Source organism: Ranitomeya imitator, chromosome 6 (genome assembly GCF_032444005.1).
Source record: "Ranitomeya imitator isolate aRanImi1 chromosome 6, aRanImi1.pri, whole genome shotgun sequence".
Lineage (NCBI taxonomy): Eukaryota > Metazoa > Chordata > Amphibia > Anura > Dendrobatidae > Ranitomeya > Ranitomeya imitator.
Genome location: NC_091287.1, coordinates 498,626,353 through 498,650,763, shown reverse-complemented (window position 1 = coordinate 498,650,763; position 24,411 = coordinate 498,626,353). Strand labels below are relative to the sequence as shown.

The following is a 24,411-nucleotide window of genomic DNA, read 5'->3' as shown; positions in this document are numbered from 1 at the left end:
TCCCGGCCCCCACCGTCCGTCCTCCCGGCCCCCACCGTCCGTCCTCCCGGCCCCCACCGTCCGTCCTCCCGGCCCCCACCGTCCGTCCTCCCGGCCCCCACCGTCCGTCCTCCCGGCCCCCACCGTCCGTCCTCCCGGCCCCCACCGTCCGTCCTCCCGGCCCCCACCGTCCGTCCTCCCGGCCCCCACCGTCCGTCCTCCCGGCCCCACCGTCCGTCCTCCTGATCCTGACCCCCGCTCTCAGTCCTCTGTCCGGACTTGCCCTGTCGGCTCCGCAATGATTGACAGCTCCGCTTGTGTATAAGCCTCGCAGCTCGAGTCACGTGCGTTAACGACAGCCCGCCCGCTGTATCTGATTGGTCAACGGTCCCAGGTGACGTCACGACACGATCAGCTGTTTGCAAACTGAGTTGTACAACAACAAAAGCTTCAGTTGGAAGACGAGAAGCGAACGGACAAGAAGCGTCTGCTCCCGGCGCCCCTGTAACTGCTGAGAAACGCTGACAGGCGCCGAGTACTACCTCAGCAACGGTAAGCGAGCGAGGAATAATGGCGGAGTCTGCACACTGGTCTGGACGGAAGCGGCGGTGTGAGCGGAAACTTTCCTATTAACTGCCGGACCGGTTACGTCTGACCCAGAGATGGAACGTCCGCCCGCGCCCCCCCCCCCCCTCTTCCCTCTCTCTAGTTGGCCTCCCCCCCCTTCCCTCTCTAGTTGGCCTCCTACCCCCCCCCCCCCTCTTCCCTCTCTCTAGTTGGCCTCCCCCCCTCTTCCCTCTCTCCTCTCTTGTTGGCCTCCCCCCCCCCCCCCTTCTTCCCTCTCTCTAGTTGGCCTCCCCCCTCTTCCCTCTCTAGTTGGCCTCCCCCCCCCCCTTCTTCCCTCTCTCTAGTTGGCCTCCCCCCCCCTCTTCCCCCTCTTCCCTCTCTAGTTGGCCTCCCCCCCCCTCTTCCCTCTTCCCTCTCTAGTTGGCCTCCCCCCCCCCCCTTCTTCCCTCTCTCTAGTTGGCCTCCCCCCCCCTTCTTCCCTCTCTCTAGTTGGCCTCCCCCCCTCTTCCCCCTCTTCCCTCTCTTGTTGGCCTCCCCCCCCCCCCCTTCTTCCCTCTCTCTAGTTGGCCTCCCCCCCTCTTCCCTCTCTCCTCTCTTGTTGGCCTCCCCCCCCCCCTTCTTCCCTCTCTCTAGTTGGCCTCCCCCCCCTCTTCCCCCTCTTCCCTCTCTAGTTGGCCTCCCCCCCCCCCCTCTTCCCTCTCTCCTCTCTTGTTGGCCTCCCCCCCTCTTCCCCCTCTTCCCTCTCTCTAGTTGGCCTCCCCCCCCCCCTTCCCTCTCTAGTTGGCCTCCTACCCCCCCCCCTCTTCCCTCTCTCTAGTTGGCCTCCCCCCCTCTTCCCTCTCTCCTCTCTTGTTGGCCTCCCCCCCCCCTTCTTCCCTCTCTCTAGTTGGCCTCCCCCCCTCTTCCCTCTCTAGTTGGCCTCCCCCCCCCCTTCTTCCCTCTCTCTAGTTGGCCTCCCCCCCCCTCTTCCCCCTCTTCCCTCTCTAGTTGGCCTCCCCCCCCCTCTTCCCTCTTCCCTCTCTAGTTGGCCTCCCCCCCCCCCCTTCTTCCCTCTCTCTAGTTGGCCTCCCCCCCCCTTCTTCCCTCTCTCTAGTTGGCCTCCCCCCCTCTTCCCCCTCTTCCCTCTCTTGTTGGCCTCCCCCCCCCCTTCTTCCCTCTCTCTAGTTGGCCTCCCCCCCTCTTCCCTCTCTCCTCTCTTGTTGGCCTCCCCCCCCTTCTTCCCTCTCTCTAGTTGGCCTCCCCCCCCTCTTCCCCCTCTTCCCTCTCTAGTTGGCCTCCCCCCCCCTCTTCCCTCTCTCCTCTCTTGTTGGCCTCCCCCCCTCTTCCCTCTCTTGTTGGCCTCCCCCCCCCTTCTTCCCTCTCTCTAGTTGGCCTCCCCCCCCTCTTCCCTCTCTCTACTTGGCCTCCCCCCCCTCTTCCCTCTCTAGTTGGCCTCCCCCCCTCTTCCCTCTCTCCTCTCTTGTTGGCCTCCCCCCCCCTTCTTCCCTCTCTAGTTGGCCTCCCCCCCCCTCTTCCCTCTCTCCTCTCTTGTTGGCCTCCCCCCCTCTTGTTGGCCTCCCCCCCCCTTCTTCCCTCTCTCTAGTTGGCCTCCCCCCCTCTTCCCCCTCTTCCCTCTCTAGTTGGCCCCCCCCTCTTCCCTCTCTAGTTGGCCCCCCCCTCTTCCCTCTCTCCTCTCTTGTTGGCCTCCCCCCCTCTTCCCTCTCTAGTTGGCCTCCCCCCCCCCTTCTTCCCTCTCTAGTTGGCCTCCCCCCCTCTTCCCTCTCTAGTTGGCCTCCCCCCCTCTTCCCTCTCTTGTTGGCCTCCCCCCCTCTTCCCCCTCTTCCCTCTCTAGTTGGCCTCCCCCCCCTCTTCCCTCTCTCCTCTTGTTGGCCTCCCCCCCCTCTTCCCTCTCTTGTTGGCCTCCCCCCCCTTCCCTCTCTCTAGTTGGCCTCCCCCCCCCCCTTCTTCCCTCTCTAGTTGGCCTCCCCCCTCTTCCCTCTCTCCTCTCTTGTTGGCCTCCCCCCTCTTCCCTCTCTCCTCTCTTGTTGGCCTCCCCCCCCCTTCCCTCTCTTGTTGGCCTCCCCCCCCCTTCTTCCCTTTCTCTAGTTGGCCTCCCCCCCTCTTCCCCCTCTTCCCTCTCTCTAGTTGGCCTCCCCCCCTCTTCCCTCTCTAGTTGGCCTCCCCCCCTCTTCCCTCTCTCCTCTCTTGTTGGCCTCCCCCCCCCCCTTCCCTCTCTAGTTGGCCTCCCCCCCCTCCCTCTCTCTAGTTGGCCTCCCCCCTCTTCCCTCTCTTGTTGGCCTCCCCCCCTCTTCCCCCTCTAGTTGGCCTCCCCCCCTCTTCCCTCTCTCCTCTTGTTGGCCTCCCCCCCCCTTCTTCCCTCTCTCTAGTTGGCCTCCCCCCCTTCTTCCCTCTCTCTAGTTGGCCTCCCCCCCCTTCCCTCTCTAGTTGGCCTCCCCCCCCCTTCTTCCCCCTCTCTAGTTGGCCTCCCCCCTCTTCCCTCTCTAGTTGGCCTCCCCCCTCTTCCCTCTCTCCTCTCTTGTTGGCCTCCCCCCCTCTTCCCCCTCTTCCCTCTCTCTAGTTGGCCTCCCCCCCTCTTCCCCCTCTTCCCTCTCTCTAGTTGGCCTCCCCCCTCTTCCCTCTCTAGTTGGCCTCCCCCCTCTTCCCTCTCTCCTCTCTTGTTGGCCTCCCCCCCTCTTCCCCCTCTTCCCTCTCTCTAGTTGGCCTCCCCCCCCTCTTCCCTCTCTAGTTGGCCTCCCCCCCTCTTCCCTCTCTCCTCTCTTGTTGGCCTCCCCCCTCTTCCCTCTCTTGTTGGCCTCCCGGCCTCTTCCCCCTCTTCCCTCTCTAGTTGGCCTCCCCCCCTCTTCCCTCTCTTGTTGGCCTCCCCCCCCCTTCTTCCCTCTCTCTAGTTGGCCTCCCCCCCCTCTTCCCTCTCTCTAGTTGGCCTCCCCCCCCCTCTTCCATCTCTCCTCTCTTGTTGGCCTCCCCCCCTCTTCCCTCTCTTGTTGGCCTCCCCCCCCTTCTTCCCTCTCTCTAGTTGGCCTCCCCCCTCTTCCCTCTCTCTAGTTGGCCTCCCCCCCTCTTCCCTCTCTAGTTGGCCTCCCCCCCTCTTCCCTCTCTCCTCTCTTGTTGGCCTCTTCCCCCTCTTCCCTCTCTTGTTGGCCTCCCCCCCCCCCCCCTCTTCCCCCTCTTCCCTCTCTAGTTGGCCTCCCCCCCTCTTCCCTCTCTCCTCTCTTGTTGGCCTCCCCCCCCTCTTCCCTCTCTTGTTGGCCTCCCCCCCCCTTCTTCCCTCTCTAGTTGGCCCCCCCCTTCTTCCCTATCTCCTCTCTTGTTGGCCTCTCCCCCCTCTTCCCTATCTCCTCTCTTGTTGGCCTCCCCCCCCTTCTTCCCTCTCTAGTTGGCCTCCCCCCCTCTTCCCTATCTCCTCTCTTGTTGGCCTCCCCCCCTCTTCCCTCTCTTGTTGGCCTCCCCCCCTTCTTCCCTCTCTCTAGTTGGCCTCCCCCCCTCCCCCCCCTCTTCCCTCTCTTGTTGGCCTCCCCCACCCTTCCCTCTCTTGTTGGCCTCCCCCCCCCCTTCTTCCCTCTCTCTAGTTGGCCTCCCCCCCTCTTCCCCCTCTTCCCTCTCTAGTTGGCCTCCCCCCCTCTTCCCTATCTCCTCTCTTGTTGGCCTCCCCTCCCTCCCTCTCTGGTTGGCCTCCCTCTTCCCTCCCTCCCTCCCTCCCTCTCTGGTTGGCCTCCCTCTTCCCTCCCTCCCTCCCTCCCTCTCTGGTTGGCCTCCCTCTTCCCTCCCTCCCTCCCTCTCTGGTTGGCCTCCCTCTTCCCTCCCTCCCTCCCTCTCTGGTTGGCCTCCCTCTTCCCTCCCTCCCTCTCTGGTTGGCCTCCCTCTTCCCTCCCTCCCTCCCTCCTTCTCTGGTTGGCCTCCCTCTTCCCTCCCTCCCTCCCTCTCTGGTTGGCCTCCCTCCCTCTCTGGTTGGCCTCCCTCTTCCCTCCCTCCCTCCTTCTCTGGTTGGCCTCCCTCTTCCCTCCCTCCCTCCCTCTCTGGTTGGCCTCCCTCTTCCCTCCCTCCCTCCCTCCCTCTCTGGTTGGCCTCCCTCTTCCCTCCCTCCCTCCCTCTCTGGTTGGCCTCCCTCTTCCCTCCCTCCCTCTCTGGTTGGCCTCCCTCTTCCCTCCCTCCCTCCCTCCTTCTCTGGTTGGCCTCCCTCTTCCCTCCCTCCCTCCCTCTCTGGTTGGCCTCCCTCCCTCTCTGGTTGGCCTCCCTCTTCCCTCCCTCCCTCCTTCTCTGGTTGGCCTCCCTCTTCCCTCCCTCCTTCTCTGGTTGGCCTCTCCTCTTCCCTCCCTCCCCCTCTCCTCTCCCCCCCCCCCCTCTCCTCTTCCCTCCCCCTTGTTGCCCCACCCCCCTTTCCCTCTCTCTTTTTCTCTCTTATTACTAGTCCTAGTGTCTGCCCCTTTCCTTTGTGTGACACTCATGACTTTGTGGTTTATTAGTTCTCCACCTCACTGCTGCTCCGACCTATGGGGGTCCTGTAACTGGTGACGTCACGTGCAGTCAGTGATGACGTCCTTGCCTGAACTCCGCTTGCGTTAATTTCACCCTCAGTCCCTGTTGTAGATGACGGCGCGCTGTTTTGTTGTGTGAGGTCCTTTATTAGTTCTTGATTTTATTTAGCATTTACCTAGTGAGCATCTATCTATATGGCTACACTGTGACTTGGGTTACTTTATAAAGTTTGCATTGTGACATTGCATCCAATGATATGGGGAGCACGGTGGCTCAGTGGTTAGCACAGCACGGTGGCTCAGTGGTTAGCACAGCACGGTGGCTCAGTGGTTTAATTAAATCCCACCAAGGTCAGCATCTGCAAGGAGTTTGTATGTTCTCTCCGTGTTCCCGTGGGTTTCTTCCCACACTCCAAACACAGAGAGGGAATGTAGATTGTGAGCCCCGATGGGGACAGCGATGATAATATGATGGCGCTCTATAAGGAAGCATAATTCATGATTGACAGTGTATACAACCATGACACTGAAGAATCCAAACCCGCTGGATTTTTTGTTATTTGTTGCATGTGTGAAACTGCACATTAATAATAAAAAAGTGGCGCTACCACAAGTTGGAGACAAATTGCACAAAGACTTTGGATTTACGAGATGTCTTTGTGTAGTTGCTTTTTTTTCTACTTTCCAAATGCAATGATCTCCGGAGACTTGTCACATCGCAGGTAGAGTCCGAGGTTGAAATATTTCCATCTCAGTAAGTTGTGGCATATTGCTAGTAAATGCTCTCGTGTAAAAGGGGTTACTGACCCCCGCCCCATCCTGCCGCTGCTTTTTCCAATGGGGAGTGTGGCTATCTGGTGTCCATTGCATCCACTCAGGCCGCGTTCACACTATCAGTATTTTACACCAGTGTTTGTAAGCCGAATCCCAGGAGTGGTGACGTGTTTCTATTATACGTCTCTGCTCCGCTCGTGTTTTTGGGTTACAAATATTGATGTAAAATACTGAACGTGGCCTGAGTTTGGCTCACACAGAACATGCTACTGATTGGCAGCAGCGGTCATCCCTCAGAAGAGGAAGCTAGAATATTAGTGAGGGACACTGAAAAGAGCGAAGGGTGTCCAGTATGTGAGGATATGTTTTGAAAACGTTAGTTAAGGGTCTGATCTCCGTAGCCCCCAGATATTTCAGCACTGCGTTCTCTTCAGGTTTTTCCCCTCCACAGTGACCCCTCTGGCCATGTGGCTGTGCAGGGAAATACACTTGGCTGCATCCACTTACATTGAATGTGTCAGTGGGATCAGCCCTCCTAAACCCTCTATGGGCATGCAGGTCATAGGAAGCTGAATAAAATGATATCTGCTCTCTCTTTTCTTATTCCACATTTTTCTTAGTATGTCAATGATCTGTTGAGATCTATGGGCCGGACATAGATCTCCCTGAGAATCTTCTTCTAAAGCATATTGTAAATGACAGAGGGCGTTAGGAGTGTGAGACATGTAATGACTGACAGTCTACTCTCCTGATCTACATGTCTCACACTGGTTATACCCCCTTTTTATTTATAATTAGCTCTGGAGGCAGATTCTCAGTGAGACAGATCTATATCCGGCCCATAGATCTTAACCGCTTAGTTACATATAACAAAAACGTGGATTTCTCTAGAATAAGACATCGGATCGCAGATATCAAGGTGTCATTTTATTCAGCTTCCTGTGACCTACGTGCCCATACAGACGGCTTAGGAGGGTTGATCCTACAGAGTTTCCCTTTAAATGGAGCCGCATTGCAGCAGGTGGCCAGGAATACTCGGGTGCAGAGGGAATAATTAATGTGGAAATCCTCCCATTTTCAAGAGGATGTGCCATTTTATATTTTGCTGAGATACGGTAGCTGATTCTGCTTTTTTTTTTTTTTTTTATATCCTTTATGTAAATCTAGCTTTGTTAGTCGGCAATAAAGTTGAGCATCACACCTTTTTGGCCAACAACTAGATTTACATAGTGTTTTTGTATCTTTATTTGGATTAAAAAAAAAAAAAGCCGCCAAGGTACAGCAGGAGAATGCTGGTACACGTAGGTGACGGCTGTATGGCACAGACGACGCCCAGAGCAGCGCCAAACGCCCGCCACCTACATGTACCAGCATTCTCCCACTGTACCTAGGCGGCTGTTACTTATTTTATTTTTTTAAATCTCAATAAAACTTCAAGATACTATGGTGAGTGCTGCTTTTTCTTCTCTCAAAACCGTATTGCTGAGTGTTATCCTTACGTGCCGTATCACATTCACCCGTCTAGCCGTCCCCTTCACACTGCCTCTACCATAAATTTACATACAAGAAGATCTATGCGGCTGGTGGTCAGGTGTAAATGGTGACAGAGCTGAACAGCACAGCGCCACCACCTCACTAGTGGCTGCTGCCGAGTACTGCAGACCGGCTCCTGTTGTAATAAAGTGTCCCTGATCTGCTGTGCGCAACATCCCCACCGATCTCCGCTCCGGCAGCGGCCCCTGATGTAGCTGTTCTGCTCATCCCCAACCATTTACATCCGGACCCTACCAGCTAATTAGTGGGGATGCCGGATGTCGTGCCCTCACTTGGTGACCTATCCTAAGGATGGGTGCCCCTTAAATTACTGCATATTCCAGTCTAAATTACATTACTTATTTATAGAGAAAAATAAATGACCCATCTCTTTTTTTTTTTTTTTTTTTTTTTTTTTTTTTTGGTCAATGTACCAAGATTTCTTTTTTAGGTTTTAGGAATACAAGTGAGAAGTTACCCTGTTAGTTGTTCTTAATAATATTATTAGTGATGCAGTTTGGGTTTTTGTTTTCTGCTGCTTGACCCATTTTTCCTGCTTGTACAGGCAGGTGATAAGTGAAGCAGGTGTTATTGTCACTGACATGTTTGTATTCCTTCTGACGTAGGTTCCCGGCTCGGCCTTTCTTCACATTATTCTGCGTGGACATACATGACAGTGCGGTAGATACTGTGTATTCTTCGTGTTTATTGTCCTCCCCCAGAATGTCTGCGCACCTTGTATTTCCTCATTTATACATGTGCGGGATGTAAATATAGAAATCTGTGGATGTATCCGGCCTGTACAGGTCCTGTATAGATGTAACACGAGCCCCCAATCCTCCTGGTACAAAGCATTTACTTCCCAAATCACAGCTAGAACTGCTACATATAGCAGATATCTCTGGAAACAAATCGTCTTTCTGCATATGACAGATGTTATCTTTGGACTCCATTGTTTTGTCTTATGTAGACAGAGGATTTTCAGGAAAAATAACAAACCTCATTTAACTGGAAACTCTTCTCGCCCAGTTCACAGCTCATTCTTAAAGAAGCCCTCCTCCTCCCTTCACAGTTATTATCCTCTTAATATATTGCAGTCCTCCTATTACATAGCACTGTGTGCCTACAATTGCTCTTTTTGACTTTCTACCCAGTTAATTCTTCTCTTTTCTAATAGGTCTGACATCGACTGACTAGCTAATTCCTTCTAAGCTTTATGTAGAATCATGAGGTCAATTTTCCCTGCATGAGTCATAAGTTACAGCAAAAATCCCTGGCAGGGGGAGGAGGGAGCAGCTGGGTCAGGAGTTAGGTAGGTGGACGCTGCAGGTTGGACGCTGCATACTTGTGCAGCATCCAGATGTTACAGCATAGTGGATTGGAAATAAAAAATCCAATGCCCATGATGTGTGCACAGACGCCCTTGGCTCACCCATGGAGACGGACATGTGGTGCGTCTCTACAGACCGCAGCATGTCTGTTTCTCTTGCGGAGGATCGCATACCCATACAATGTATTGGACGCGGTGAATCCGCACAGTTCAATGAACAGATGCAGAATCACCTGCGTTCAATAGACGACAGCGCTTTGGACTCAGACTCAGCAAACATGCACTGCGTCCAAAGCGCTGCCAATCTGCAAATACCCATAAAGAGGGGAATGATAAATGCAGGGACAGGAGACTTCCTATTTCTAAATACAGAAGAATTAGCTGGATAGAAACACAAGATGAGCAATTGTAAGTACACAGTGCTATATCATATAATGATTGCAATATATTAAGAAGATACCTACCATGATGGCAGGGCTTAAAGTGACTATTTGATGAAACAAAACAGCTTTATTTACGTATGATGTGCAGCTGTGAACTACGGTTAGGAGTTCATAAAAAACAAAACAAAAAAAAAAAACACAATTTAAAAAGTAAAAACAGCGGGGGAGGTTGAATTGGTTGGCCGCTGTTTGCTTTTGCACCTTGGTCGGCCGCTGTTTGCTTTCGCACATTGGTTGGCCGCTGTTTGCTTTAATACAGATCACTATTTTAATTAAACTGTACTTGGAGCGGGGACAAACAAATCAATGGGTTTCACATCCTGCTGTACCTGTGTTTTCTACACTAAAGAACACAGCAAAAACTGACAGCTGCACTTTTGCACTAATTGCTTTCTATGGCTGAACAAATGCTGAAAGAAGATACGTGCAGCAGTTTTCTAATTCAGTAAGGGGGGAAAACAAGGATTGTACATGAGATTTCTGAAATCTCATAGCTTTTGCTGCTACTGCAAAAAGGAGCTTTTAATTTGTATTAAATAAAAGTAGCAAAAAATGCCACATGTGAACATAGCCTAACAAGTTGATCAGTGCGGATTTAGGGCCCCTTTCCATGGGCTGATGCAGACTAATGATATATTTAGAGTAACCGTTGTTTTTAAATTGTCATAAATCAATATGAAAAACATTGTAATGTCTTCTCAGAGAAGTCTGCTTTTTTTTTCCTCCTCCTGGATTCCAATTCATGGGTATAATGTATATTCAGTGAAGTCAGATTTTCTCATTACTGAGATGAGATGACAGTTGTTGCTTATGGAGAGAGGAGAAGCTGGGGCAGGACACAATCTGTCGCAAGGTCTGTCATTTTACAGTGCTCCATAGAACTTTATGAGCACCAATTGTCATTAATGGGAAAATGTATATTTACTGAAGATAAATTTTACCTGTGAAATGAAAATGAAAGATCAGTCCAGGAGGAGACGGTGGATTGTTCTAACAAGATACAAATCAGTTTTGTTTTCACATTTTACTATTGATTTATGAAAAATAAATAACAAGACTGGTACTCTACTATAGGGGATTTCCACATTCAGAAAATTAATCTTTCCCATCCCCCCTGGCTATTTGTGTAAGAACAACAAAACTGAGCTTCACTCACCCTCTGCATGGCCAGCGCTGAGCCGCCGCCGCTGCTCCTAGTGTCTGCAACCAATAACTGCACTCAGCAGCTCTGCCCGATTTCACAGCACAAGATGCTGAGCTCCCTGATTGGCTGCAGCGCTGCTGATGTGATGTAAGCACGGCAGAAAATAAGGCCACATTCACACCTTTAGTATTTGGGTGATGAAAAAACGTCACCACTTCTGTATTTTTCCATTCTACTTTTTCTCTGATTGTTCCACTCCTGGTTTTGGCTTACAAACACTGAGGTAAAATACTGAATGTGTGAACGTGGCCTTAAGGTACCGTCACACTAGACGATATCGCTAGCGATCCGTGACGTTGCAGCGTCCTGGCTAGCGATATCGTCCAGTGTGACAGGCAGCAACGATCAGGCCCCTGCTGTGCTGTCGCTGGTCGGGGAAGAAAGTCCAGAACTGTCGCTGGACTCCCCGCAGACATCGCTGAATCGGCGTGTGTGACACCGATTCAGCGATGTCTTCGCTAGTAACCAGGGTAAACATCGGGTTACTAAGCGCAGGGCCGCGCTTAGTAACCCGATGTTTACCCTGGCTACCATCGTTAAAGTAAAAAAAACAAACGCTACATACTTACCTACCGCTGTCTGTCTCCGGCGCTCTGCTTCTCTGCTCTGGCTGTGAGCACAGCGGCTGGAAAGCACAGTGGTGACGTCACCGCTCTGCTTTCCGGCTGCCCGGCGCTCACAGCCAGAGCAGAGAAGCACAGCGCCGGGGACAGACAGCGGTAGGTAAGTATGTAGTGGTTGTTTTTTTTTACTTTTACGCTGGTAACCAGGGTAAACATCGGGTTACGAAGCGCGGCCCTGCGCTTAGTAACCCGATGTTTACCCTGGTTACCGGGGACCTCGGCATCGTTGGTCGCTGGAGAGCTGTCTGTGTGACAGCTCTCCAGCGACCAAACAGCGACGCTGCAGCGATCCGGATCGTTGTCGGTATCGCTGCAGCGTTGTTTAGTGTGACGGTACCTTTAGACATCTGGAGACCCAGTGTCGGCCCCTGGGAGGGTACATAAAGCACAAACACCCTCCGGTAGCAAAAGACAGAAGAGCTTATCAAGCAGTGCTAACATGACACTTGGCAGGGGGCATGTACAGGGTGGTTGTGGGTTTTGCATTAAAAACAAACAAAAAACATGTAAGAGATTTAAATTAATTACTATTTCTGTTACATGTGTGATTGTTATAACATCTGGTAGTTACAGGTGACACTTGAATATTGTACAAAGACTTGAGCGTTGCAAAAGCAGAACTCAACAATCACTTTTTGGGATCTGTGCAATAATCAGGGCTGTGGAGTCAGTATGAAATGGACCAACTCCTAAAATATATAATACATTGGGTACAGGATCTGCAGTAAATATTTTCATAATAATTTGGGAAAGTTCTGAAATGTCCTATAAATGTCTGTTCTGTTCCTGATCTAAGGATCTCAGCTTTTATTTGAGATGAATCTGTGCTGCACTTTATGCACATGCTCAGTAGTGACCAGTGCTGGGGAGTCGTAGATGAGATGAATCTGTGCTGCACTTTATGCACATGCTCAGTAGTGACCAGTGCTGAGGAGTTGGGGAAATTGAGGAGTCAGAAGCTTGGCTTACTAACTCCACAGCCCTGGCAATAATTAGCAAATCTAAGAGTCAAATTACATTAAAAGTGGCCGTTGGCTTTTGCAGGGCCGTTAGTCTCGTCATGCAGATCTGCCTTGTATTAAGGTACCGTCACATTAAGCAACTTACCAACGAGAATGACAACAATCCGTGACGTTGCAGCGTCCTGGATAGCGATCTCGTTGTGTTTGACACGCAGCAGCGATCTGGATCCCGCTGTGACATCGCTGGTCGTCGCTGAAAGTCCGGAACTTTATTTGGTCGGCGTGATTCGTCCTGTTTGACAGCAAAAGCAACGATGCCTGCAATGTTTTTCCATGGAGCAACAACCAGCGAGAACGATAAGTACGTCACTGGATCGCTCCTGCATCGTTCTGCGTTGCCGGTGTTTGACATCTCCTAGCGACCTAAACAGCGACGCTGCAGCGATCGGCATCGTTGTCTATATCGCTGCAGCGTCGCTTAATGTGACGGTACCTTTAGCCTGGGTCTTGGTGGCCATTAATTCACTACTCTTCTTAAGATTACACTTAACTACCCTGAGTCGCAAACTGCACACCTGCCATCTACTGTATATATGACAGGAGAACATCTCCAGATCAAGGTGGTCCGCACACCGTACCTGCTGTAATATGGACAGGGGCTGTCTCTCTACTTATGGCCCACCTTCTAGTTGAAAAGCCGCCATAGAACAGCACACTAATCTGAGATCTTCACTTGGTAGAGTTTCAAGTTTACACAGGTCATTGTTGGCTTCACAGCATAAAGTTTGTTCCAAGTTGTCTGTCACCTACAGTGCAACGTTCTCCGGAGGAGGGTCACTCCCCCGACACTGCTGGAGACTCGGCCAGGTCAGCGAATGTCCCTGTGTGACCACCACCCGTCCTTGTTGTCCTGTACTCTCAAGCACGTCTAGTCCTTGGGGTCGAAGGTTGACAACCGTCCAGAAATTCTAGGACTGTCCTCCAAAATAATACAGCACTTTTTTTTTACCCGGTCTGTTAAATTTTATTTAATTTTTTTGTTTACGACGTCCATGAATTTATTAAGCATAACAAATTTACACCAATTATTTTGACTAATTATCATAGTTTTCCACTTCACAGTGACTGCAGCTGATGTTTTCATGTCAGAATTATGGGCTGTAGACCTGAATCACTTCTAATCATAATGATTTATTATGGTTTTCCAATGTGTCCACAACATTTTTTGCCTCTTTGATTTATTTATTTTTTGATAAGCCGTCCAGAAAATCTAAAAAGTTAAGTTGGCAACCCTGTTGTGGTCACTGACTATTTTAGAAGTCTCTCCTAGCTCCACTTGCTTTAAAGGGAACATGTCACACCCAAAATCGAAGGTAAGCTAAGGCCACCAGCATCAGGCGCTCATCTACAGCATCGGGGGGGGGGTTGGGGTCGCGCGCTTATCTACAGTATTCCGGAATGCTGTAGATAAGCCCCTGATGCTGGTGGGCTTAGCTCACCTTCGATTTCGGGAGTGACAGGTTCTCTTTAACTTCCATCTCCCTGATGGACGGGCCTAAGGTCCCTGTAGGATAATGGCAGATGTCTCGGGTGCCTCAATTTGTCTCACCACCGTCCCTCCATATGACACACCTATATCACTCTCATGGTCTTCACGAGACCTCAAGGACAACCAATGTCTATGGTGATATTTAGTGTGTAAACAGCAATGCCATATAGCATATAAAATAAAGAGATAATGGTGGTACCATAAAATGCACGAATCATGCCAAAAGCAGAGACTTCTATAGACCTTATCATACAGTGTGCAAATAAATGTCACATGGCGTGCAAATAATGCCATCCACGAGCCAGTAGATAAGAGGTCAGTAATCCCCCAGAGGATGGAACTGACAGCTGGGGAGAAGGCGACGATCAGGAGAGGTGGGTCCTAGGGGACATTACTTTTATGGAGCAAACTTGTTTTATTATAACTGTGTGTGTGTGTGTGTGTGTTTTTTTTGTTTGTTTTTTTTTCCAACAAAGGGGGTGTCTTCTGAAATTACTTGTCCACCTCCTGTGTGGCTTTGCCCCTTTTTTTTTTTTTTTTTTATTTTTTGATCTGTCAAGTGTTTATAGAGAACTAGATGGTGGCCCGATTCTAACGCATCGGGTATTCTAGAATATGTATGTAGTTTATTTATGAAGATTTTAGAATAATACATTGAATACACAGGATTCGGCCAACCGCGACAAATTAGCGAAGCGTGGTTGAAATCCTGCGCCAATTCGCGGCCGGACTGCGACTGTCACTGATTGTTCGCGGCCGCCCACGGAGTGTATAGCACAGCCCACGGAGTGTATAGCACAGCCCACGGAGTGTATAGCACAGCCCACGGAGTGTATAGCACAGCCCACGGAGTGTATAGCACAGCCCACGGAGTGTATAGCACAGCCCACGGAGTGTATAGCACAGCCCACGGAGTGTATAGCACAGCCCACGGAGTGTATAGCACAGCCCACGGAGTGTATAGCACAGCCCACGGACTGTATAGCACAGCCCACGGACTGTATAGCACAGCCCACGGACTGTATAGCACAGCCCACGGACTGTATAGCACAGCCCACGGACTGTATAGCACAGCCCACGGACTGTATAGCACAGCCCACGGACTGTATAGCACAGCCCACGGACTGTATACCAATGTGGGCATCATATCCCTGTTAGAAAAAAAAAAATGGTTATATACTCCCCTTCCGTTGGCACCCCCCCCCCCCCCCTGATCCAGGCGAAGCGTTTACCGATGCTCCTTGCGCGCTCCAGTCTCGAGAGTGCATTGCGGTCTCGCGAGACCACTGCGTCATCATCTCGTGAGTGGTCACAGGAGCGTTGCGAAGAGCGGGAAAGGCCTGTTCTGGATCCGAGGGGCCGACGGACGGTGAGTATATAACGATTTTTAAAAAAACATTTTTTATTATTTTTAACGTTAGATCTTTTTACTATTGATGCTGCACAGGCAGCATCAATAGTAAAAAGTTGGTCACACAGGGTTAATAGCAGCGTTAACTGAGTGCGTTACACCGCGGCATAACGCGGTCCGCTAACGCTGCCATTAACCCTGTGTGAGCGCTGACTGCGGGGAGTATGGAGCGGGCGCTGACTGCGGGGAGGAAGGAGCTGCCATTTTGCCGCCGGACTGTGCCCGTCGCTGATTGGTCGTGGCTGTTTAGCCACGACCAATCATCGACTTGGGATTTCCGTTACAGACAGAAAGAAAGATGGAAGTGACCTGTAGACAATTATATAGTAGATATTTCCTATGAACCTTTTTAGGCTGTATTCACATGTTGCGTTTTTTTTTTTTTTTTTTTTTTGCTGCGTCGTTTGCCATGATTTTCAAAAATTGCATGTTTAAAATAAAATTAAAAAAAACCAAAAATCAGCATTACAAGGGATTAGTCAATATTTTACAAATTGTATATGCCCTAAAGTAGTAGTTAAAACAAAAATAAATAAAATAAAATTTGTTTATACTTGCCAACATTGTGACCTATGGCATGTTGAGCAATTCCACCCCCTTTTAGCTCAGAATGTTTGTGGTCTAAATAGCTGTAATTTCACTAAAAATTAAAAAACAAAAACCAAGCCCTTTACAAGATAAACCAGCGGATCCCTTTGATTCCCCCACCCCCTTTCTCCAATGCGCTGCTCCAGATGCAAGTAATCTCATTTGGAAGTGCATTGGGATGTGACGGTGCACTTACAGCTTCTCAGCCCCACAATGTATTTCCTAAGTAGCAGCCCCCTCCCCTGGCTGACAGGTCGTGTGATCTCGTACTTGGCAACTTGCCTGTCAGTTGGCCAGAGGAAGGTGCTGATGGGTGGTAAATACAGCGTGGGGCTGAGAAGCTGTAAGTGCATCGTCACTTCACAATGCACTGCCAGGCACCACGTCAAAACATTATTTCTGGCTGGCGGAGCAGTGCTTTGGGGTCATAAAGGAATCCAGGGACTTGTCTTTTTAAAAAGGCTGCAGAATCCTATTAATGATTATCTGGGGCAGGAGGGTTACGTTTCTGACAGGTTCCTTTTAATAAATCTCATCTACTTGCTGTGGAGATGTGTACATTTTTAAATGGATTTTCCAGGCCTGCGGAGATTGGACAGGATTAGCACATGGCCAGTTAGAGCATGGCGCTAAAAGCGCCAGGGTCGTGGGTTTGATGCCCGTTACAGCTTTTTTTTCAAGTGTAAAGTGCTGCGGAATATGTTGGCGCCATATAAATTTGATTTAAAAAAAAAAAATAAATAAATCCTAGCTGCTTTCCTTCAGAAACGCCTCTGCCCCTTCACAATTGTGTGTGTGATATTACAGCTTGGCTCTATTCACTTCATTGGGGTTTACTTGCACATCCAGACCCTTTTTTTTATTTTTATATTTTTGAGATATTGAAGCCTTTATGGTCCATTTAGACCATGTAATCGTGGCGTGTACATATCCCGATCCACTATATCGGGGTCTATCGGCGCTTGTTTGCACGAGTCGTCCCTAACCAGTGGGAACAGAGCGATCTTCAGGTGATGTGTTTCCGATACCGATATAGTGACAAATAAATGATCTGGTAAAAAGGAATTGGAGCTGCGAGAGCGTTATTCTGTACACTGTGGTCGCCGTGCTGCAGCTCCGCTCCTCCACTTCACCAGGCACCGCCGCCGATGTGAGGCCACGGTCACCCTATCAGTATTTGGTCAGTATCTTACCTCAGTATTTGTAAGACCCAACCATGAGTGAGTGAAAAATACAGACATGGTGACGTGTTTCTATTACTCCCCCCTCCCTTTTTTTTTTTCTTCTTCGTTTTACCACTCCTGATTTTGGCTAACAAATACTGAGGTAAAATGCAGAACGTGGCTTAGAGCCATCATTGGCAGACCACAATCTGCTTGAATAGAATACTGCACTAATGTTGTGTTTTTTTTGTTTTTTTTCCTCCTTCATAGCTGCCTTCGAATGGTTAAATATTTTGTGGTCCTCATTCCTGCATATGAGGCAGTAGTTGCCAGAGCAGGAGGGTGATTTCTCCACAGCCAATTTAATCCTTCTGCTTAGTAATTGTTCCAGTCAGACATTTTTTTTTCTTCTATATTTGCATTGAAGGGAACAAGGTGTCCTAGAAACTACAGCCAACCTTATAACCAGTGACGTGCTATTATTTTTGTGGTTTTTTTTTTTTATTACTGCATTGTCAGAGGTTGGCAATCTGCAGCCACATAGCCTGACTACAGAGATTTAGCTTAAAGTGGTATTCCGATCTCCAAGATCATATCCTAATATGTAGTATGTGCAATAGTTTGTAAGCTTGCGAGCAGGGCCCTCATTCCTCCTGGTATCTGTTTTGAACTGTATTTCTGTTATGCTGTAATGTCTATTGTCTGTACAAGTCCCCTCTATAATTTGTAAAGCGCTGCGGAATATGTTGGCGCTATATAAATAAAAATTATTATTATTATTATAATATTTATTTTCCTCCAATTAGAAATGTAGTGTATTTTTCTGATTCACTATGTCTTTCCTCATGGGCAAGCATTGCAGGACCTCGGGTATCCATGGCTACGTCCACTGATAAACGGACAGCTAGTTGCTAGTGGTAATAACCATGGATACCTAAGGTCCTGCAATGCCTGCACATGAGGAAAGAGACATGGCGAATCAGAAAAACTATACTACATTTCGAATTGGAGGTATTTGCTAATATTACTTGGTGATGATGATGTTAATAATATTATTATTATTATTATTATTACATCTACTACATATTGGGATAGGATCTTGGAGATCCCCATACTCCTTTTAAGCCCAGTAAACCCCTTTAACTTCATCTCCCTCTTTATTCTGCAAATATTATAGTTGTAAATGCTGCTGTGTTTTACCCAAGTTCCATCTGCCCTTTATCTTAGCAGGTCAAATACCCCTATGGCTGTGTTCACATGCAGTGTTTGTTTTTTGTTTTTTTAAATAAAGCCGCGTGTACAGTTCCAGCAAAAGCACTGAGATTTCCTAAATATTACGCACAGACCTTTTTTTTTTCCTGACTTACGGTAATTTGAGAGCTGCAATGTTTTTAAAATCTGCAGTGTGCCAATACTGTGTGTTGTTGTTTTTTTTTTTGTTTTAATTTCCTATAAAAAAAAAACAAACAAAAAAAACACAATACACTTTTCTGCTGTGTTTTTGTTGGAAAGTAAATTTATTGACCATTTTAATATAGACAAAGCAAACCCAATCCCCGTCCCTCCCCCCCCCCCCCCAAAAAAAAAAAAAAAAGCCTTGAATGCAGTTTAAACTGCCAAGAGAGCTGGTTTTGGCTGCAGAAAAGAAGCCTAAAAAAAGCAAGTGTGAACATGACCTATAATTGAGCTGTAACTGATAAAAAAAAGCTTTCCCTTAAGTTCCATCAACAGGAAATGTGCTTCCTTGAAGGGGTTGTCCACTACTTGGGTTGTTGATGGTTTATCCTTTGAGGTGGTCCGACCTCCGTAGCCTATACAGCCCAGCGCCGTACACTGAAGTGGCTGTTCTCAGTACTGCAGCTCAGCTCCTATTGATGTGAATGGTGTCGGCTCTATAAAGCCTTGTGGCTGCCATGATTTTGCAGCTAGCCCCTTTAGGAGAAGCCTGATATTTTCCGTGGTTCATCCGAGGTCTTTGACATGATAAGCCTTTTTAGCTGTAGCCTTGCTGCTTTGTTTTGGGTTACTGTGGACGCCAATGAGACCAATTATTCTCTGGTTTCTGCCCGGCCTCCCTCCTGTTCTGGCCTTTATGTAAATCTACCATAATTGTTGTATAATTAGTTCTGCCTATAATGTACCCAAATCCTTTCCCAAGTTCTTTGATACTGTCTGGACAAGAACAAGAAAGTCTACATTCACAGCGATCGGAACAAACAGACCCGAGGCTCCTTATTCATTCCATCTTGAGCCTTCCATCCAGTGTACACGGACGGTGTATCTGGGTAATTTTCCTATAGAAGACACTGGTGTACGCAAGTGCCTAGGCAAATGTCGCCCATAGGGCCCTGTAGAAAAAACAAATATATATTTGCTCTAGAATGAAAGAAGGGGGAAAAAAATCCTCCCTTGTGTATGTGTGGGGAAAACCAACAAACCACGGATACATTATCTGGTGTGTATTCTGACTGTCGTGAAACGTGAACGCCATTATTTCTATTACTTGTCCCAGATGAGGAAATTTTATAATGGATCCAGTCAGGGAAACTAACACATTTTCTGTTAAATTAATTTATCCCATGAATCATTTTTAGGACAACATCTGCAAAGTTTGTATGTTCTCTCCGTGTTTGCGTGGGTTTCCTCCAGGTTCTCCGGTTTCCTCCCACATTCCAAAGACATACTAATAGGGATTCTAGATTGTGAGCCCCAACGGGGACAGTGATGATAATGTGTGCAAACTGTAAAGCGCTGCGGAATATGTTAGCGCTATATAAAAATAAAGATTATTATTATTATACCAAAAGTCCTGAAAGTCTTAATAGCTGTTTTTAAATAACACTACTAATTCCTGTTTCTGCAGTGTGCGATCCAGTTATAACTCGGAAGTGTTTGGATACATTATAGTGACTTTAATTACAGCTACGTTTCCTCTATGTGCGGTTTTTATGTTTGCAGAAATAACAATGTTTAAGGCTATGTGCACACGTTGCGGATCAGCCTCTGGAATTTTTTGTGCGGATTCTGCATCTCTTGGCAGAAAATGCAGGTGCGGATTTGATGCTATTTTTTTTATGCGAATTTCTGTAATGGAATGGGTACAAAACACTGCAGATCCGCACAAATAAATGACATGCTCCTTCTTTTGATGCGCAGCGTTTTCCGTGCAGAATTTTCCGCACCATTAGCACAGCAATTTTTATTTTTCCATTGATTTACATTGTACTGTAAATCACTTGCGGATCTGCAGCGTTTCTGCACGGAAAAAAAACACTGCTGATCCGCAACGTGTGCACATGGCCTTAAGGGTATGTGCACATGTCAGGATTTTATGCAGTAATTTCCTTATCAAAACTGGAGATTTTCTGCAGAAAATCCACACGCGTTTTTCTCGCTCGTTTTTGTGTGGATTTTTCGTGTTTTTTTTTGTTTGTTTTTCCCCCCCCCTGAGTTTCCCAATGCATTACATGGTGGGAAATCTGCATGTGAAAATAAGAAACTTTGTACTACATCTTATTGGCGAAATCTGCCTTCTTACTACTCATTCTCAAAATTCTCAATTCAAGGTTAAAATGTCTTCAGTGAATCCAGACATTCCCATTACGGAGATAGGAGATGGCTGTTGGTGCTCATAAAGTTCTATGGAGAACTTGCAGCACAATGTCTGTCTCTGCCTCCAGCTCCTCCTTCTCTTCCCTCCATAGAATGTTAGAAGCACCAACTGACATCTCTTTATTCTTTGAGATATATTACAAAGTTTTTTTGTTTTTTTTTGTCTACTGTTGATTTTGAAGAACGTACAGAATGTCTGTGTCTAGCGCCTTTATTCTGCTTCCCCCTTCATAGAACCTTATGAGCACCAAATGTCATCTCCTATCTCCGTAATGGGGAAAATCTGTCTTCACCCTTAATACAAATTGTACCCATATATTGGGAGTGAAAAATCAGTCCAGAAGGTGAAAGGAGTGGCTTTCTCTACAAAGTTTCTTATTTCCTTGTGTACTACTTATTTATGCAATAAAAATTAAAGCGACGATTACTCTTTAAATCTAGTTTCTGCAAATTGTGGCAAGTACATGAGACATTCCCTTTACGTGTATGAAATGCCGGTTGAGCTGTGCATGGGAGAGAATTATGCCAAAAAGATGGTGGTGATGATTTGAGGTTGTTGAGCATTTTCTAAACTCTGAGAAGAATAAATGTAGGTAATCTTATTTTTTTTTTCACGGTCTTCCAGGTTTTGTACAGCCCTGAGACCTTTCCTGTGCTCCTCTTTGCTGGACCCTCTGCACTTTATCACTGCCTGTGCCGCCTTGCTAACCCTGAGCCACCGCTGTGCCCTGTGACGGACTGGCAGGAGGAGACCCTGCTATTTACCTGGGATGTTCCAGAAGCTGAACAGCATGTTTGTAAGAGACGTCCCCGGCGTCCAGGAACCAGAACTCGCAGAAAAAGATGATGACGAATGGATTGTGGTGGACTTCATAGGTAAGGATGTGCGGTCTTGTGGCCCACCGATGTTGTGTGGGTGAGCACAGTGGTCCGTGGATGCGGTGCCCCCATCAAGTTGGTAAGTGTTCTTGGTGTCGGTAAGTGCACAGTTTGGGCTAAGGAACTGAGCCCACGCCGTCAGTGAAAGGTGGCAGGTGACACTACGGTGCAATGGCCACAATCGTAGTAGATCACTCTGATCCCGGTCGTAGATTCTGCAGTCAGTGCGAACGACAACACCTAGGAAAGAGGGGGGCTTCCCAGGTACATCCATTAGCCAGTGAGTGTGGCGCACTTGGTGCAGAAAGTTCAGGCCATTTGGCACTGGCCATTGGACACTTGGCACAGTCATGAGAGAAGAATTCATATTTGTTTTTTTCCCAGAACACTATTAACCCCATATCTAGCATTTATTTTACACTATATGGAGGCACGATGCTATTGCATCGGGAGGGCGGTATTGTCACGATGGGGGCAGGCATGCGGCGCTGTTGTTGCCTAATGTCATGCTGTGATCTAATGACTTTTGCATCAGGGGACTCATGTGCTTGATGCCTACGCTTATATGCATTGTTTTTGTCCCAGCGATGCTGTTGCTCTTTGAGTCTCATTTGCCCTTTGTTGTCTTCGACGTGCCTTTGCTGCTTTCCTTTTATTGTCATTGGCGTACTTTTTAGGAGGAACCATGTTGGCGTTGATATTTGCTTTTTAAAGGGGTTTTCCCACGAGACAAATTTCATTTTAAAAATTGTCTGTCTGACCGTGTACAGAACATGCCACAGCTCCCGGGCAGGGGAGGAAGCAAAAGCGAATACTGACATTACAGCAGGGAATCACAGTGGATTCATTTTGTGAAGTAAAATATTTTTTAAAAAGTCAGTGAAATATTTTACCTCACAAAATGAATCCACTTTGATCCCCTACTGTAATCTCCGTATTGTCTTTTGCTTCCTCCCCTGCCCAGGAGATGTGGTATGCTCCGTACACGGTCAGACACAGTCAATTTTTAAACTTTTGTTCGTGGGAAAACCCCTTTAATGTGACTGACTTCCTCTGCCTGTAGACACGTCGTGCATCTGCCGCCGGGATCAGCCGAATGATTCACTGCACTTGTGCGCAGTAAATCAGACCGCCGCCATCTTTGTGCAGACGGATAGCGACGGTCACATTAAAACTGCGCAGGTGCTCCTCCTGTACAAAGATGGCGGCAGTCAGTGATTCATTTGGCTGATCCCAGCGGCGGCGTGTTCACGACGATGTTCCACTAGTGGTACCGCGCAAGAGGCTGTGTGAGACTGTGTGTGTGGTGCGACGGTGTTCTGCTGGTGGTGCCGCGCAATAGGTTGGTACCGGCATCAGTTTCCATTTTGAGACACCCATCACTTGGGTGTCCCAATATGGCGGTCGGTGAACTTCCTCCGCTTGGAATTCTGGGATACGGTGACATCTGGACAGAACAGGAAATGAAAACATTACAATGGAGTTATATAAATAGATGACCGGCTGCATCTTTTTCTGCCCCATGACGTTCCGGTACATCCTAGGTGTCAGGTGCGGCTTTATGGAGCCGGTTCAGAAGCTGAGCCCCACCATCATTCTTGGTGGCTGCCAGCTGTATAATACAGCCACCAAACCCTTCTAAATCCCAATTCCCATCCTATTTCCAAGAATGATGCCACAAGGAGCCGATGTGATGCTTTTGCAACCAAGGACTTGCTGTAGGCCTCTGCCATTGCCATCTTGGTGCTCCTATTTAAGCCTGGCATGTGGAGGCTTTTTTTTTTATTTTTTTTTTACATTTATTTTTTATTTTTCTCATTTGTATTTTTCAGTACATTGTATGGTAAAAATGAATGGTATAATTCCAAACTACAACATGTCCTGCAAAAATAGAGAGAGGAGGGGGGGGGGGGGGGGGGTAAACAAATGCCAGGCTAGTGGAAGGTTCCCTGGTCAGGAATGGGTTAATCAACCTCACATAACTTTTGGAATTTTGTCTATAACTTCATATCCTAATGTTTTTCTGTTTTTCTTTTCCAATAAAGTCAATAACTGCACTAGAACACCAGAAGAAGCCTCTTCCTTTGAAGAAATCGACCGCCCACATGAAGACCCCGTCGTGACTTACGCACCAGGTGCCTTTGAACAGTTTGACGATATTAGTGACTCCTTTTATGTCCATTTTGATCCGTGTCCTATGGAGGAAAGTTGGTTTATTACTCCACCGCCCTGTTTTACCGCTGGAGAGTTGGCCACTATGGAGGTGGAGACGAGCCCGCTGGAGAACCTGCTCATCGAACACCCAAGCATGTCCGTCTACGCCGTGCACAACCTCTGCAGTAAGCAGACGGGCGATTCGGAAATCCAGAATGCAAGCTCTTTACGGTGAGTGATCATCTGTTTTGGGGATGGGTTTTCTCTCCTCTTGCACCATAACTGGCAGATGCCAGCTGCATTACACAGGAATTTCCCTGTAATGGCTAGGGCTACAACTGATTGCTGCTGTTTAACCATTTAAATGCTCCTGTTGATGAGTGATGGCAATAACAAGATTTTCAATGGTTCCGTGCACCAGTTCCATAGGGATCTGTGACATGATAACGGGATGCCAATGGGTTGTGGTTGTAGGTGGGGACATACTAAAGGAACCTTGGATGCAAACCTAGTCCTCCTACGAAACCCAGCCTATGTTTTATGGGAGAAAGTAATGTTGACTATATACTGCAATAAAGCTGCATCGTAGTTTATAGGAGCAATCAAATGATCACATGTACTGATAAACGAGCGTGGTCGGATAAGGTATTATCAGAGCACTCATGTCCAAATCGAGTATTTTCGGCGTGCTTAAGCGGCTGCATGTCTCATGGCTGTTAGACAGCTGCAACACATGCAGGGATTTCCTGTTTGTTAGGCAATCCCAACACACAGGCTCTCCATACATGTGCTGTGACAGTGACACAGCTGCGAAACATGGAGCTGCGGCGCCGATCAGCTGATTATCGGGAGCGCTCCATGTATCCGGGTTACCTCTGCAGCTTATTCAGTAAGCGCTATAGCTTGCCAAATAAGTAGGGACCTGAAGAAATTGGCTCAACTATACTGTCTAACAACGCAGGCACTCGAGCATCTTTTTTCGAGTACGCCGAAAACACTCGACTAGGACACGAGCATGCTCTAATGACAGCTATCTAAGCACGCTTGCTCATCCCTAATCACAGGTTAAAATCCCTTTAGGGGACTAAAAAAAAAAGTCAAGTGTTAAAAAGAAAAAAGAAATGCAGTGCCAACATATCATTGGCGCACACTGACAAATGTCGGCCAT

At 48.2% G+C, this 24,411-nt stretch overlaps 1 protein-coding gene across 1 annotated transcript in view; it reads left to right on the top strand.

Annotated features, from left to right (window-relative positions):
• The first annotated feature begins 387 nt into the window (after window positions 1-387).
• TP53INP1 (tumor protein p53 inducible nuclear protein 1) overlaps window positions 388-24,411 on the top strand; it is a 34,692-nt gene continuing 10,668 nt past the window's right edge. The window contains exons 1-3 of the mRNA XM_069731691.1: window positions 388-531; window positions 20,836-21,086; window positions 23,135-23,474. Coding sequence (XP_069587792.1) covers window positions 20,981-21,086; window positions 23,135-23,474 — 446 coding nt within the window. The 5' untranslated portion in view covers window positions 388-531; window positions 20,836-20,980. The remainder of the gene's footprint in view (window positions 532-20,835; window positions 21,087-23,134; window positions 23,475-24,411) is intronic.